Source organism: Trachemys scripta, chromosome 12, assembly GCF_013100865.1.
Source record: "Trachemys scripta elegans isolate TJP31775 chromosome 12, CAS_Tse_1.0, whole genome shotgun sequence".
Taxonomy (NCBI): domain Eukaryota; kingdom Metazoa; phylum Chordata; order Testudines; family Emydidae; genus Trachemys; species Trachemys scripta.
The window spans coordinates 3,142,249-3,158,484 of NC_048309.1; the positions used below are offsets into that span (position 1 = coordinate 3,142,249).

Consider the following 16,236-nt stretch of genomic DNA (forward strand, 5'->3'; position numbering starts at 1 on the left):
CAGAGAAATGGTGTTAAAATTGTTTGAAATATCTGTGGACATGTCCAGTTTTACTGAAATTGTCATTTCATTCATTTTAGTTTCTGAAACATGTTTTCAGTTGCACCAAATGGAAATAGTGCCAGCTAATCAGATTACTGGTGGTGGCTACTTATTTACTGATTTAAAATAAAACTTCATCCGGTTACATATAGAACATACTTTAAAAAAACAAAACTGTACTTTAAGCTCTTATCGGAAGCACACAAGTCATTTCTCTAAGCCAGTCAGAATTCAGCTATTCAATAATGGTCTAGTGAACAGCTGTCTCTATCTTGGTCCATCGAGTGTTAGACAAAAGACTTCAGTCTTTCAGTATAATGGAAGTAAAGTAATTAGAATAGAACATTATCACAAGAAGACTTCTGTCACATAAATGTTGAAGCAAAGCAGAAGGAAGAAGTATGTTGTGAATCCTGAACAACAGTGTGTATGTTTAAACCAGAAGCCTGTGGTATACCTGTGTTTATATTTTTATTTCAAATGTTTTTAATTTTCCCTTTTATTAACTATTTTAGAGGAAGGCAATTGAAACCAGTGAGGCTATTTGCATGAAATATAATGATTAATATTTTCAAAGCAGTGCAGGGGATTTAGATACATGTCTTTGTGTAGCAAAATCCCCTGCACTGCTTTCAAAATCTCAACTTATGGTTTTAATTTTTCATTTTTAGTACAAACCTTCATTGGTTAATTGCAATAAGACACTGTACTACATCTTTTTTGATAATAATGTACTTAGGTAGTGTGCCATTGACCTAAAACGTATCTCTGTATCCAGCCATGTCTACATCTCTTAGCTCATTACAAGATAAGAATCTCTTGAACACTGTCTTCTTATTATGCTGAAGGATGTTGGCTGGAAAAACAGGTCAAATCGTGCATGGAAGGACCTTTCAGGCATGGAGCCTCACCTCTTTTACACAGGAGGGAGGTATCAGTTGCTTGGTGGCACTGTTCCTTGCTTCCTCTCCCATGATTTCAGGGACCTTCCAGACAACCTTCTGTAGGTTCAGGGTCCATGATGGGATGAAGACTGCTGGGAGAGCCCAACCTGGGTGAGAGTAAGGCAAAAGGAAGCATATAGTGTCCCCCTCCTGGCCCCACAGAGATTATGTAGGCTCTATTACCTTTTATATGGGGCACCTCTTTAGTGGGTCACTCCTCCCTTTAAGAGTGTTCCAGGGGAGCTCCTGGAAGAGGGCACTGGAGTGCAAGAGCAGGTATTGAGGCACAGGCTTCCATGCAGATGGCCCTAACCTCTTGTTAATCCTTTGGATCCATACAGATCCCTCAGATCTGCAAGGTTTAGGGACAGAGCCACACCCTGTTCCACATGGAGACAAATCATGGCCCCACAACTATATGAGAGAAACTCCCATGTGAATAACCTCACAGATTTTTCTTTCCCTTATCCCACTCCAGTGGGGTTCATTATTGGTGGGGGGTGGGGAGAGAGAGATGATCCAGGCCAATGTTAGCTTTGCCACTTTCTCACTTAGAGCAGCGGTTCTCAAACTGGCTTGGGACCTTAAAGTGTGTCACAACCCCGTTTTAATGGGGTCACCAGGGGTAGCTTAGACTTGCTGAGGCCAGGGGCTGAAGCTGAAGCCCAGTCCCCACCATCTGGGACCGAAGCCTGAAGACTTCAGCCCTGGGCAGTTGGGCTCAGGTTACAGGCCTCCTGCCTGCGGCTGAAGCCCTCAGACTTCAGCTTTATCCCCAACCCCACCCCCCAACCGGAGGGGCAGGGCTTGGGTGGGCTCAGGCTTCAGTCCCCCTTCCTAGGGTCGTGTAGCAATTTTTGTTGTCAGAAGGAGTAAATAACTGTTGAAATTTAAATGAGTGAGCTAAAATACTTGTCCCATTTTTAACATTTTGGCATGTGATTTTTTTATAAGTTACATCTAATGCTCCCCCTTCCTAGGGTTGTGTAGCAATTTTTGTTGTCAGAAGGGGGTCGCAGTGCAATGAATTTTGAGAACTCCTGACTTAGAGAATCTCAGCAAAATTTGTTAACAGGGTCTGAGACAATGGCTCTAAATTTTGGATCAAAGAAATTTATATACAGTAACTGTCCATCATTTCCTTGTATTTTCTGTTATGTTTTGTTGTTAGTTATTAATCTGAAGTTACATTCTTCAAGAAACAAATCTTTGTTTTTACAGTTGTTTGCAAATTGCTTTAAGTATCATGGCTTTAAGACTGGAAGAAAAGGTATACAGACAGAGTCTGAAACTGAAGAAACAAGACGAGAGAGAGAGACTACAGGTGAAATTTTTATAATTCTGCTCGTCCCAACTGATTTTATTATTTAATCACCAGAAAATATTTTTTTTAAACTCACACATTTTATTTAGTGTTTCAGACACAAAACATTCAATGTGCATCACTGCACAAACCAGAAAGGCAAGAAAAGCTTAAAGCTTAAGAAAACTGGTTACCCACTTAACCAATTTGTTACAACAATTATATTAATTATAGAGCTGTCAATTAACTGCAGTTAACTCACGCGAATAACTCAAAAAAATTAACTGTGATTAAAAAATTAATCCTAATTAATCACACTGTTAAACAATAGAATACCAATTGAAATTTATTAAATATTTTGGAAGTTTTTCTACATTTTCAAATGTATTGATTTCTATTACAACACAGAATACAAAGTGTACAGTACTCACATTATATTAGTTCTTATTACAAATATTTGCACTGTTAAAATGATAAACAAAAGAAAGTATTTTTCAGTTCACCTCATACAAGTATTGTAGAGTAATCTCTATTGTGCAAGTGTAACTTACAAATGTAAAATTTTTTTCTTACATTATTTTGTTTTTGAGTGCATTTATGTAAAACTTTAGAGCCTACAGGTTTACTCAGTCCTATTTCTTGTTCAGTCAATCGCTAAGACAAACAAGTTTGCTTACATTTACGGGAGATACTGCTGCCTGCTTCTTATTTACAACATCATCTGAAAGTGAGAACAGGCATTTGCATGGCACTTTTGTAGCCAGCATTGCAATGCCCCTTCATGCTTCACCCACCATTCCGGAGGACATGCTTCCATGCTGATGATGTTCGTTAAAAAAATAGTGCGTTAATTAAATTTGTGACTGAACTCCTTGGGGGAGAATTGTATGTCTCCTATTCTATTTTACCTGCATTCTGCCATATATTTCATGTTATAGCAGTCTCGGATGATGACCCAGCACATGTTCGTTTTAAGAAAACTGTCACTGCAGATTTGACAAAACGCAAAGAAGGTACCAATGTGAGATTTCTAAAGATAGCTACAGCACTCGACCCAAGGTTTAAGACTCTGAAGTGCCTTCCAAAATCTGAGAGGGACAAGGTGTCGAGCATGCTTTCATAAGTCTTAAAGGAGCCACACTCTGATGTGGAAACTACAGAACCCGAACCACCAAAAAAGAAAAACAACCTTCTGCTGGTGGCATCTGACTCAGATAATGAAAATGAACATGCGTCGATCTGCACTGCTTTGGATTGTTATCGAGCAGAACCCATCATCTGCATGGACTCATGTCCTCTGGAATGATGGTTGAAGCATGAAGGGACATATGAATCTTTAGTGTATCTGGCACGTAAATATCAGTGCCATGAGAACACCTGTTCTCACTTTCAGGTGATGTTGTAAACAAGCAGGCAGCATTATCTCCTGCAAATGTAACCAAACTTGTTTGTCTGAGCGATTGGTTGAAGTAGGACTGAGTGGACTTGTAGGCTCTAAAGTTTCACATTGTTTTATTTTTGAATGCAATTATTTTTTTGTACATAATTCTACATTTGTAAGTTCAACTTTCATGATAAAGAGATTGCACTGCAGTACTTACATTAGGTGAACAGAAATATACGATTTATTCTGTTTTTTACAGTGCAAATATTTGTAATCAAAAATAAATGTAAAGTTAGCACTGTACACTTTGTATTCTGTGTTGTAATTGAAATCAATATATTTGAAAATGTAGAAAACATCCAAAAATATTTAAATAAATGGTATTCTATTATTAACAGTGTGATTAATTGTAATTATTTTTTAATTGCTTGACAGCCCTAATTAGTTATAAAGAAGAAATACATATTTTGCTTTTGTAAATACTTCAACGTCCTGTTTAAAAAATGCTTAAGAATAAGAGGCATAGTACATTTGTTAGCACACTTCCTTTTCTCCCTGTGGTATGTTAGGTTTGTGAAGGTCTCTTTATCTAGAACAGCACTGAAACCAAAGAAGGCTTTCATTTTATTCTGAGATTGATCAATAATAGCCCACTGTCCCAAAACAGCTATTTAGGTCTATTCTATTCTGGATGACTGAGACTTTGCAGAACATCCAGAAAGAGACATGTTTCTTCCGAAACACTTGATTACAGGTGTTCCACCCATTTTTGGTTCTCAATTCATCTAGAGAAAACAATCTGTAATGTTGTCAAGAAGTTAGTTAGAGGAATAGATTAGGATACCTCTATATCCACAATTATTCTTCCTCAGTACTTAGCAGTGTACTCAGTCTCTTTTAAAAAAGATTTTCAGACCCAGATTCACCCAGTTCATTTTGAGCAGCCTCATGCCATAATTATAAAAATGTATAGGCATACTTTAATGTTTGCCCAATGGTAGTGAATAAACAGCATGTCATACCCAGCCTGTATCACATACACATTAATCCACCTCTGCATGACGGCTGCTTGCTAAGTCTTCTTACCCATGGTAACCAAACAAGCAAAAGGAAGTGTGGACAAAAGTGTTACAGACCACAGACTAGCTCTCTCAGCACATACAGCCATTCCGCCTCTTTTTGGCACTAGTATCACTTAGATCAATTTCAGCCCTGGCATAAATGAGTGCAGAGAAAACAATAGAAATTGCACCTTTTATTCCAGTGCTGGAATTGGTCCCTTTTCTTATTTACTCTTCCTCCTTTATTAATTTGAGAATGTGACTACTAGCATTATACTTCACATTGAGTAGAATGTGATATTGTCACTTGCTGAATTTCACTGTAGGATGTGTTGAGAGAATTATACTTGCAGTGGAAAACAGTGTTTATTCCATGGTAAATAAGTCTGCATCTTAACCAGTCATTTCTTTTGTAAAGTTTGCACAGTTTTCCTGCAAGTGAAAGGTCGGTCTTTAAATGCTTCCAAGAAAATTCTTCCACTAGTTTTTTGTCCCAAAGTACCATTGGGTATGCAGCTCCTGCTCGGCACTCATTTTGATTCCTATCCTCCATGATCGTTAGGTGTTAATGGGGGTTGATTTTTGAGAGTCAATGTAACTTCATTTTAAACTTTGTTTTCGTGTTAATATAGAGATGTTGATAAGAGAAGAGTCAAGTTACCTGCAAGAGTCAGCTCATACAGAAACGGAGAGAACTATTACTGACGATTCATTTGTGTTGGCATTACAGAATGGCAGAAATGAGGATGCTAATAACATTGATGAGGCTATAGTAAGCACCTTCAATAAATGTAAAAGAACCAATGCATGTATTTATTAGCAACGCTTTATATTAAGTTTCCATTTACAGAGATTTATAACATCTATTAATTATTTATTACGTATGTTACAGGCATGAGTAGCTTGTGTTATAGATGTTTTAAGTACATTAGTAAAATGCCCTATGGATGGTTATAAACCATGTTTATAAGCAAACTCGTTGGATGCTCTACCAATTTATTAACCATTTATTAAAATATCTATTCACTTATTAACTCTTTATAAACTACTTATGAATTTAACCTAATTATTATTTATGTGTGCTGAAAAAGATACATGTTATGGCCATTTTTATCAAGGATAGGATTTCAGATCTCGCTGATATTTAGTAACATCACCCTGGACATTATAAAGTCTTTTAGTGTCCTTAGCAAAACTAGCAAATGTCTTTGTTTTGTTAGTTTTAATTTGAGGGTTTTGCTATAACGTAGAGTTTATATTTACACTAGGGCTACCATATGTCCGGGTTTCCCCGGACATGTCTGGCTTTTCGCTCTTTAAATAGCTGTAGGGATTTCTAGAAATCTAAAAATGTCCGGGATTTCCCCCCGGTCGCCTATTTATCGACCAAAAAGCGGCTGACAGGGCAGCCGAGTGCCGCTCGCATTGGGGCCGCGGCAGCCAAAGCCCCTTCCCGGCTCTCCCCATCCCCTGCAGCCTTAGCATGCCGCTCGGCAGCGCTGGGGGGCGGGGCTGTGTGCCTGTGAGGGAACACGGTGGTGGCGCTGGCAGCGGCAGCCAGAGCCCCTCCCCCGCTTCCCTCCTCCTCCACAGCCTCAGCATGCCGCTCGGCAGCGCTCGGGTGGGGCGGGGCGCTCCTTGGGGCGCGGAGCCAGACACCTGCTCTAAGCTGAGCGGCACGGTAAGGGGGCTGGGGAGTTGGAGAAGGGGCGCAGTCAGGGGACAGGGAGCAGGGGGGGTTGGATGGGTCGGGGATTCTGGGGGGGCTGTAAATGGGGCAGGGGTGTGCAGAGGGATTGGGACAGTCAGGGACAGGGAGCAGGGGGGGTTAGATGGGTTGGGGGTTTTGGGGGGGGCTGTCGGGGGCGGGAAGTGGGAGAGAGTGGCTAGGGGGCAGGGCTACCCCCCAATGGAGTGTCCTCTTTTTTGAAAGTTCAGATATGGCAACCCTAATTTACACCAATGTGGTGGGTCCCACAATACATTCTGCTCCTTTTAAAGCCATGCTGTAGTGCACTGTAGAAGGGTGTGGTGGGACCTCTACGTCCTTTGTGCACCACAGAGGGAGACTGAACAGTCTGGTGCAGGTGAGGGTTGGGAACAAGCTGGGGCGCAGTCTATGCATACACACTGACTATGAATCTGGTAGTTGCGACTCTCCAGTGGAGATTGCAGAGGCATTGCAATCACTCCTGCAGAACACAAGTCTGTGCCTTGCCTATGGGGTGGGGAAATTAGTTACTGTAAAAAATACTGAGATATTAAAGACTGGTAGTACATACTCCTTTCTGTAAGGAGAAGATGAAGCCAGTAAAAACAATATCCTTCCAAAATTTCAAATAAAAATGAATACAGAAGTTATTTATTTTAAAAATGTAGAATTCATGTTTGTCAAGTTTTTCCTGTGGGTGTCAAAATTTGCACAAATATGAAACCCTGGTTTGGTAAGGCCCCGTGTATTCCACCATTCAAGCATTTGGAATTTGTCTTGAATCAACTCCTTGCTGCAGAATGTGAGCTTTCATTTAAAAAAAGTTTCTGACCTTAATGGTTGTGAAAAAAATCTTAAAAATTTGCACCAAGTTTAAACTTGAGTCTGCAGGCAGCTTGAAACAGTAGCTCTGAGTGGTGTGAAGTGCCCCCATTCATCTTAATAGGTCATTAAGTCCAAAATACAGAGATAACATTTTAAATGCCAGATTGGCCCATGAACAGTAGCAAAATAGTTAAAAGGTTCTGATATGCTTATTCACATTGATAAGCGCCTTACTTTGCAAGTAGCCCCACTGCAGTCAGTGGGGCTGCTTGCATAGTAAGTAAAATGCTGTTAAACAAGATTTGAGCCCATCTGAGTAGCAATCTCTATCTAATGTTTTTACAATTCCTTACAGCCTAGTACTCCACAGGTGCCAAAAGCCCCAACTGTCCCCTACACAACTACCAAAATACCCAGCTTTCCCCTTAATACAGCTCTGATGTGGTTAGGCATTGTCAAAATAGATAACACATGGGCCACAGAAGAAAAAAATTGCAGCCTTAAAAAGTGAAGTTTACCAGGTAGGGAGGTAAATAACTGTTGAAATTTAAATGAGTGAGCTAAAATACTTGTCCCATTTTTAACATTTTGGCATGTGATTTTTTATAAATTACATCTAATGCTTGTATTAATCTCCTATACAGGAGATGGTGAGGAATGATCAAGACAGTGAAGAAAGAAGGTGGAGCAAAAGAACTCTTCGAATATTGAACACTTTACGGGTATGACGTTGGATTTAGCTTTAGATGCTTTTTAAATCAGCTGTTGACTTGGATTGAACCATAAAACATAATGTACAACCACTTGCTATTTGTTGATACGTTACATGTGCAACTGGTCTCTGTAAAAAGCAACAGAGAGTCCTGTGGCACCTTTAAGACTAACAGATCCAGACTAACACGGCTACCCCTCTGATACTTGGTCTCTGTAAGAGTTTCAAGTGTGATACAACCACGTTTTATTTTGTGTTGACATGGATACTCTCAGGCTTCAGAATGCTTTGTATAGTGGCAAATCCTGCACAGTTTTTGGAATTTTTAGAATTTTCTAACTTTGGAGTACTTGATTTCTCACTCTGAAGTTTGCTTTAACACTGGACCATGATTTTATTATTGGTGAGTCTGGTAGCACTGCCTGTTATTAAGGTTGCCCGACACTTCCCATTGTAAGACCCTATTTTCAATTGCTCATAACTTTGCCAAATTTTGCCAAACTGTTCAAGCTAACGTTTTACATGCTGGGTGTCTGCATCAGGCTAAATTTTTTGGAAAATTTCAGCCCAAATGATTCAGACATTTCTCAGAATGATGTTAGGGAAACGTACATTGTTTTGCCCATATTAAAAAAATTCTGATGACCTTTATTTTAAGACGCTCTTGTGTCCATATGCTTTGGAGCAGGATCTTGAAATTTGACAAAGGTTTTTGCCTTTACATCAGGGAGGTGCTGTTTGCCTTCCCTGTGAAAATCTGCCCAAATTTGGCCAAATTGTAAGTCTTTGAACAATTGCAACAATTGCTTAGTAGAGCTTCACAGCTAAAAACTCAGAAGATTCATACAGAATCTGGCATTCTCCAGCCCAGGACTGAGCAGGACTTCCCTGAAATTACAGGTCTGGACTGCTGTGGGCCAGGCATCAGAAGTGAGAGCAGGGAGACTGGCTCTCCTGTGCTCTTGATGCCCTCCTTCTCTCCCCTGCCCCCAGGCTGGCACTGAGGCACCACTGAGGAGGCAGCTGTCTGTTTTGAATGTAGAGGAGACATAAGCCAGATCTGGGAGTGGAGGCAGATGATTGTGCCAGGCAGTTGGTGGAGGAGCCTGGGAGGAATGGAAAACAGAGGGATGAGACCAGGCCTGGGAGATGGCTGTGGGGAGACTGAGTCTGAGAGATTGGGGTAAAGAATTAATAGTTCTTCAAATGGCTCTGCATATTCCCACTTATGAATATTGCCCCACCTGGTGGTACCTAACAGTAGAACCTTCTCCAAGCACTGCCTATTAGAGCGCATGTTCACCCCCACCCCCTGCCCCAGCATTCCCCTCAATGCTTTTGAATGTTCTGAGGGGAAGACTATGTAAGGGGGCACTGCACTCTACCACCTCAGTTCCTTCCCGTTGCTGCAGCAGACAGAAGTGAACCATTCCAGTCCATTCAGATCCAGGGGTTTTCCGCCTTTGATAGTTTTAGTTGTTGTTCTTAGTGTGCAGTGTAGTTAAGTAATAAGTGTAGATAGTTAAGGAGAGTTGGTAGGTTCAGTTCCATGATATGGGGGAACAGTAGAAGAAGAAGAAGCTGGGATTTAAGAGATGTACTTTGTGCCCAGCTGTCTTCCTGGCATTGGATGACCACATTAGGCTGTCTGAAGTGCTGGGTTGAAGATAATTCTCCTTCTGGGTGTTCCATTTGCCAGGATTTCATGTCCAGAGCATGCAAAGACAGATAGAATAGACTGAAGGTGCTTCTGCTTATGGAGGATTTAGCTGCTAAATCCTCTGGTTCTAGATGGTCATCGGATCTGAAGCCTAAGAGATCAGTTTCAGATCCTGAGGCTTCCTCCAGCAAGACTAAGCTGCTTAAAGGTTCCCAGGATATTGGGGTCTTCAATAGTTCGGTCTCTGGATCCTTCTGTTAAAGCTGTCAGGGCTTCGAAGGCACCACTGGTGTTAGAAGGCCATTTTCCTGCTGAGGATCCTGGAGCCACATGGTTGGCTCCGGCCTTACCTGTTCTGAGGAAGAAGACAAGTGAGAAGACAGCCAGTGTTAGCAATGCCAGATTCTGTACGTCAGATTTATCAGCTCCATCCAAGTCTGACATGGCGTTTGTGGTACTGACTCTGAAATTCTAGTTGGTTCTGGGTTCAACTTCAAACTTGGATCTGGTACTTAAGTTTGTGGGACAGGCTCCATCCTCTGCTTCTGTTCAGAGACTGTCCTCAGACCTGAAGAGGACTTTTACAGTGATGTGTGATGTGCACCTTCCTGCTTCTCATCACTCATCAGATCCAACTGAGAGGCAGAGGATGATGAAGAAGAGACAGGTGTCATCCATTCCATGGTCCATGTCTTCTTCACCAGGAAAGAGAACAGCAGAGGAGATATTCTTTCTCCAGATCCATCAATGCATCCTCTTCCTAAGACTCCTGCAAGATCCTCTGGCAGATCTTTCTCACCTTTTATTTCTCTTTGCCTTCTGGTTCTATTGTTGTCTCTGGATGATCCATAGTGGTTCTGAGGTAGTATCCTCATTTAGAGGAGGAAAGATAGAATTAAGACACCTGATTCATCCCAGTTCATGCCTCCTCAGCCTGGGTTCCCTCACTCCTTTGCTTCTCCTCCTATGGTGTGTTTCCGGATCCCATCTGTTGGAGAGATTGGCAGTCCTAGTCTCCATGGCCCCGTTGCATTGCACTGCAGGAATTTCTGAATCAGCCTCCTTATGGATGGAGAGGTGATGTTTCATCCGATAAGGATCCAGTGTCTCAGCAATCATTGGATCTAGTTGAACCAGATCCATTGGCAGCTCAGGCAATGGGACCTGATACACTATCTGAAGAGAAGGGTGAGGAGATAGCTCCTCTTTTTGAACAAGAACAAATGGATACTGACTTTGATGTCACCTGATGGGCTGATGTCAACTGATGAGCATGTGGGTGTGCTTTCTGGTTCTTCCCCTTCTGAGGATACTTTTCAGTTCTACGACCTGGTGGATTGCATGGCATCCATATTGAACCTACATACAGTGGCCTCGGGAGAACAGGCGGAGTGGGGGCAGGGTCTCAGAGAGAAGGGGTGGCACGGGAGCTGGGGTCACGGTTCAGGTGCTGGTGCACCCCCTCCTTTGAGAGAGCTTCCACCACTCCTGGAGTCAGTGCTTCAGTCATTATTTAATCAGGACTCTGTTCCAACCTCCTGAGTTTTCAGCACTGCACATAATTGGGAATATGCAGAACCACTCGAAGAAGAAATGAAGGTTACTTCCTTGTAACCAGAGTTCTGTGAGATGACTGCATATTCACAGTTCCCACCCACCATCCCCTCTTTCTCAAAGTCTTATTATGGTTTCTCTGGTTTAGCAGTGGAAGGAACTGAAGTGGTACAGGGGGCAAGACCCCCTTATAAAGCCTCACTTTCTTGATGCTATAGTGATGAGTACTATAGAAAAACCCATGAGAAAATTAATAATTTTCTCTTCAGAACAAGATTTGAATAATGTGTGGTAAATAAGGCATGGGACACACATTGAACAATTAGGAGAAAACAAAATATTGAATAGCTGTGCATTAATTGAGCATAGACTATTCTGTGCACTGAATGAGGCAGGGATTCTGTGAAAAAAATAGTAAGTGATCCTAGAATTAAAGAATGTATCATAATGCAAACATACAAGGGGGGTACAGGCAACCTTAATTCTAGCATTTCCTAACTTTGGCGTGCTTGATTTTGCAACCTTAATAATCTTCTTTTAACATAGTTTTTGTGTGTGATATACGTGTGTGTGTGTGTGTGTACACACACATATCCGGTATGATACATGTGTGTATGTTTACATAGTCACACACATGGTCATTTACAAAAATCACACAAACGTTTACCAAGTTGTGATAGACTTTACTGTATTTTTAATGGTATTTGCTGTACTTAGAAGGGAAGATAGCAAAAGCCACAGTAAATTATAATATAAGGACTGGCAATTCTGCAAAGCCCTACACGTGTGATTGTTTTTATGGATCTGAGTAGTCCCATTGAATTAAATGGAACTAATGACTTGTACTGTAAATAGACATGTAACGTTTTGCAGGATCAAGGCCTGAGTAGATTTTTATGGGATACTTTGCATCTTGTATCATCAACAGTATTGCCAACTCCAACCATCCAAAAACCGTGACTCAGACCCCCCAAAATGATGAGATTTTTAAATAAATGTTAGGTTCTTTTTGTTTGCCTTTTGCATTTTGGCCCCGTTAGGATTCACTTGCTTTATCTTTTCAAGCTTTTCTGCACAACCACAAAGGCTAGAATTTTTTTTAAAATGAAAGCTTAGATTCCCATGCAATCTCTTGATTCCAGAAGTGGGGGGAGGGGGGTTAAGAAAACACAAAATATTGTGAGACTTGTGATAAAATTGCAAGAGTTGGCAACACTGTAAAATGTATAAAGAACTTTAGGAAAATTACATACATTAAAACATACAGATAAGAAACCATCTTAAGGCCTCAATCCTGTAAATATTTACTCCTGTGCAAAAATGTTTGTAAATCAGTACCTTGGTTCCAACACCGTGGGATCTAGTTTTATTAGCAGTTAAACTGACCTAACTATATTTTTCCATTTCTTTTTCTATACAGTACATCAACAAATCAGGAGTGAGTTCTGTCAGTTTTCTGGAGCTCTGTAAGAACAATGACCGGAAACAAGTTTCAGCCAAGTTTTACAGCTTCCTTGTTCTAAAGAAACAGCTGGCTATTGAGCTTACACAGTGTGCTCCCTATGCTGATATTATAGCGACTGTGGGTACAAAGTTCCATACTATCTGAGCGCTACCATAACCTACACATACCATTCAGAGAGACTGCTTAAAAATTGTGCTCTGAGTTTTTCAAAAATTCTTTTTTCCAGAGGAGGGAGTTGAAGGTCTCATCAGACCATGGGGAATTGACAAATAGTTCCCCTTATATCATCCTTGCACCTCCTCTCCGGGTTATATAATAGCTTGTGTAGGTGTAATAGATATTTCATAGTTATCCATGGAGAAGATGTTTATTATAAGGTTTAGGTTTTTAAAAAAATATTTTGTTTAATATTATCAATAGTTCAATATTTTGTTACTGGAGAAAAGCTAAAAATAAGCATTCCACTCGAGCAAATTTTTGTATTTAATATTAAATTTATTTTAAAAATCTCCGTGAAAGTTCTGTAAAACCTGTCTAGAGTTACGACAGACACTGTTTTTAAAAATTGTTAAGCCAAAATCTTTTGCACTAGGTTTTTTTTTTCAAAAAAGACCTATTAAATATTCAGTCCAGATGTCACAGGGTACATGAATAGATTTGACTATTTCCTGTGGCATTGTGTAAGTGAGATACAAATGTCCATATGTAATGGTCCATGAAACCCTACTAACTAATGTAGATATTCAACTTGTGTACATCTCTGAAAACTTATATAGTTTATCACAAGCCATGGTACAGTCTGTTTATTTCATAACTGAAAGTCATCTGTATTTATTTTTAACTTTATTTTTATTGGATAACTCCACTAAAGCATATTTTGCTACTTTGTGATAACAGTGATACTTTAAGTGGTCTTTATTAGAAACATTAGAGTCCATTTTAAAATTATAACTTTCTTACAAGGAGAGTTTAAACTTTATATTTTAAGCTCTAATAGATTTTCAAACACTGCCGACCATGTCTCTTACTCTAGAACACTAATAGTTCCATTTTCTGTTACTCTGCTGGTTCTTTAGAGCATTGTAGAGAAGTTACTCCAGACTCAAAATATTCATATAACATCAGAAAGACATGTTAAACTATGAAATACTGCTCGGAATTTTTCTTAAAGATTACTTTTTTAAAAATTATTTGTTGACATTTAAAATTCTTTGTTAAATTTATATATAACTAACTCAGTGCATTAGTATATCTTTTCCTTCCTTTTCTCCTACAATGTTCTGTCACTTTTGTTTCAATGTTGTAAATTGGTGTTTTCTGCATTGAGAAATTAGTTATCTTAAATATACTGAAATGTGAGATGGTAATGTACATTAAGAAATTTTAACAAAATGTTGATGTATTTTGTGTGCAAACCATTGAGATTAAATCTGTAAAAAGCAAAAGCAGACATCTTCTTATCTTGTTGGTATCAACTGTAAAGTGTCAAAACCAACAGACACATAAGAACATAAGAACGGCCATACTGGGTCAGACCAAAGGTCCATCTAGCCCAGTATCCTGTCTACCGACAGTGGCCAATGCCAGGTGCCCCAGAGGGAGTGAACCTAACAGGTAATGATCAAGTGATCTCTCTCCTGCCATCCATCTCCACCCTCTGACAAACAGAGGCTAGGGAACACCATTCCTTACCCATCCTGGCTAATAGCCATTAGTGGACTTAACCTCCATGAATTTATTCCCCTTGTCCACATGTTTGTTGACCCCTTCAAAGAACTCTAATAGATTAGTAAGACATGATTTCCCTTTACAGAAACCATGTTGACTTTTGCCCAACAATTTATGTTCTTCTATGTGTCTGACAATTTTATTCTTTACTATTGTTTCAGCTAATTTGCCCAGTACTGACGTTAGACTTACCGGTCTGTAATTGCCAGTCATTGTCTGGAAGATAGCTAATGTAACGCCAATATTTAAAATGCCATTGAATATAGAAGCTGATTTAAAGGACAGGTTACAAACCATAGTTAATAGTTCTGCAATTTCACATTTGAGTTCTTTCAGAACTCTTGGGTGAATGCCCTCTGGTCCCATTCATTTGTTACTGTTAAGTTTATCAATTAATTCCAAAACCTCCACTAGTGACACTTCAATCTGTGACAATTCCTCAGATTTGTCATCTGCAAAGGACGGCTCAGGTTTGGGAATCTCCCTAACAGCCTCAGCCGTGAAGACTGAAGCAAAGAATTCATTTAGTTTCTCTGCAAGACTTTATTGTCTTTAAGTGCTCCTTTTGTATCTCGATTGTCCAGGGGCCCCACTGGTTGTTTAACAGGCTTCCTGCTTCTGATGTACTTAAAAAACATTTTGTTATTACCTTTGGAGTTTTTGGCTAGCAGTTCTTCAAACTCCTTTTTGGCTTTTCTTATTACATTTTTACACTTAATTTGGCAGTGTTTATGCTCCTTTCTATTTACCTCACTAGGATTTGACTTCCACTTTTTAAAAGATGACACATACTGGAGCCAGGATTTGCTTCCTTGATTTAGCATCTCACAGGGAAATTATACAGTTTAAAAAATAGTTTTTACACTTGATTTGCAGAGCAGCCCTACCAGTGATCCATTTTTGGGAAATATCCTGGAGAAAATGTCTCTTTTTAACTGTCAGCAGTTTAAAAGTAAAACAGAATGCTAAAGGTTCCTATTCTCCCCATAATGATCTGATTTGTGTGTAGCTTTAAGGAAAAAGGGAGCTTATTACCACTGTTATTGAAATTGCACAAAGTGCTGATATGCTTACTCCTAGGATTTGGTGTGCAACTCAGGAAAAGGACAAGTTACAGATGTCCAGAATGACTGGAAGAAGCTGAAAACAGGGAAGAGCAGAGCTGGTTTGGCACTTGCCTAGCAGATCACTTTATATGTATTTTTTATTGTACAGGCACCTTGAACTTCAGACAGGGGCATTTGAAAAATTAAAATAAATACTGTAAACTCAAGTGTACATCCCAAGGATCTCAGTTCTGCTCCTTCCTTCTCCCAGTTGGGCTTCTACCTCCTGGATAGAATTCTGGGGATCCCTGTTCGATTCACCACTTATTAAGCTAAAAGAACGAGGAGTACTTGAGGCACCTTAGAGACTAACAAATTTATTTGAGCATAAGCTTTCGTGGGTTACAGCCCACTTCTTCAGATGCATGCAGTGGAAAATACAGTAGGAAGATATATATGTAGATATAGATATAGATATATATACACACACAGAGAGAGAACATGAAAAAATGGGGGTTGCCATACAAACTCTAATGAGACTAATTGATTAAGGTGGGCTATTATCAGCAGGAGAACAAAAACTTTTGTAGTAATAATCAGGATGGCCCATTTCCAACAGTTGACAAGAAGGTGTGTGTAACAGTAGGGGGGAAATTAGCATGGGGAAATAGTTTTTACTTTGTGTAATGACTCATCCACTCCCAGTCTATTCAAGCCTAATTTAATGGTGTCCAATTTGCAAATTAATTCCAGTTCTGCAGTTAAGCTGCGTTTCAAGTTGAGGAAGACTTATTCTTTGTT

The 16,236-nt window shown here is 39.8% G+C and overlaps 1 protein-coding gene across 1 annotated transcript in view; it reads left to right on the forward strand.

Moving 5' to 3' along the window:
- Window positions 1-14,022, forward strand: part of RAD21L1 (RAD21 cohesin complex component like 1) — a 29,727-nt gene extending 15,705 nt beyond the window's left edge. Inside the window, exons 9-12 of the mRNA XM_034787415.1 lie at window positions 2,208-2,310; window positions 5,367-5,506; window positions 7,915-7,992; window positions 12,617-14,022. Of these exons, the coding sequence (XP_034643306.1) occupies window positions 2,208-2,310; window positions 5,367-5,506; window positions 7,915-7,992; window positions 12,617-12,805 (510 nt within the window). The 3' untranslated portion in view covers window positions 12,806-14,022. The remainder of the gene's footprint in view (window positions 1-2,207; window positions 2,311-5,366; window positions 5,507-7,914; window positions 7,993-12,616) is intronic.
- Window positions 14,023-16,236: the final 2,214 nt, after the last annotated feature.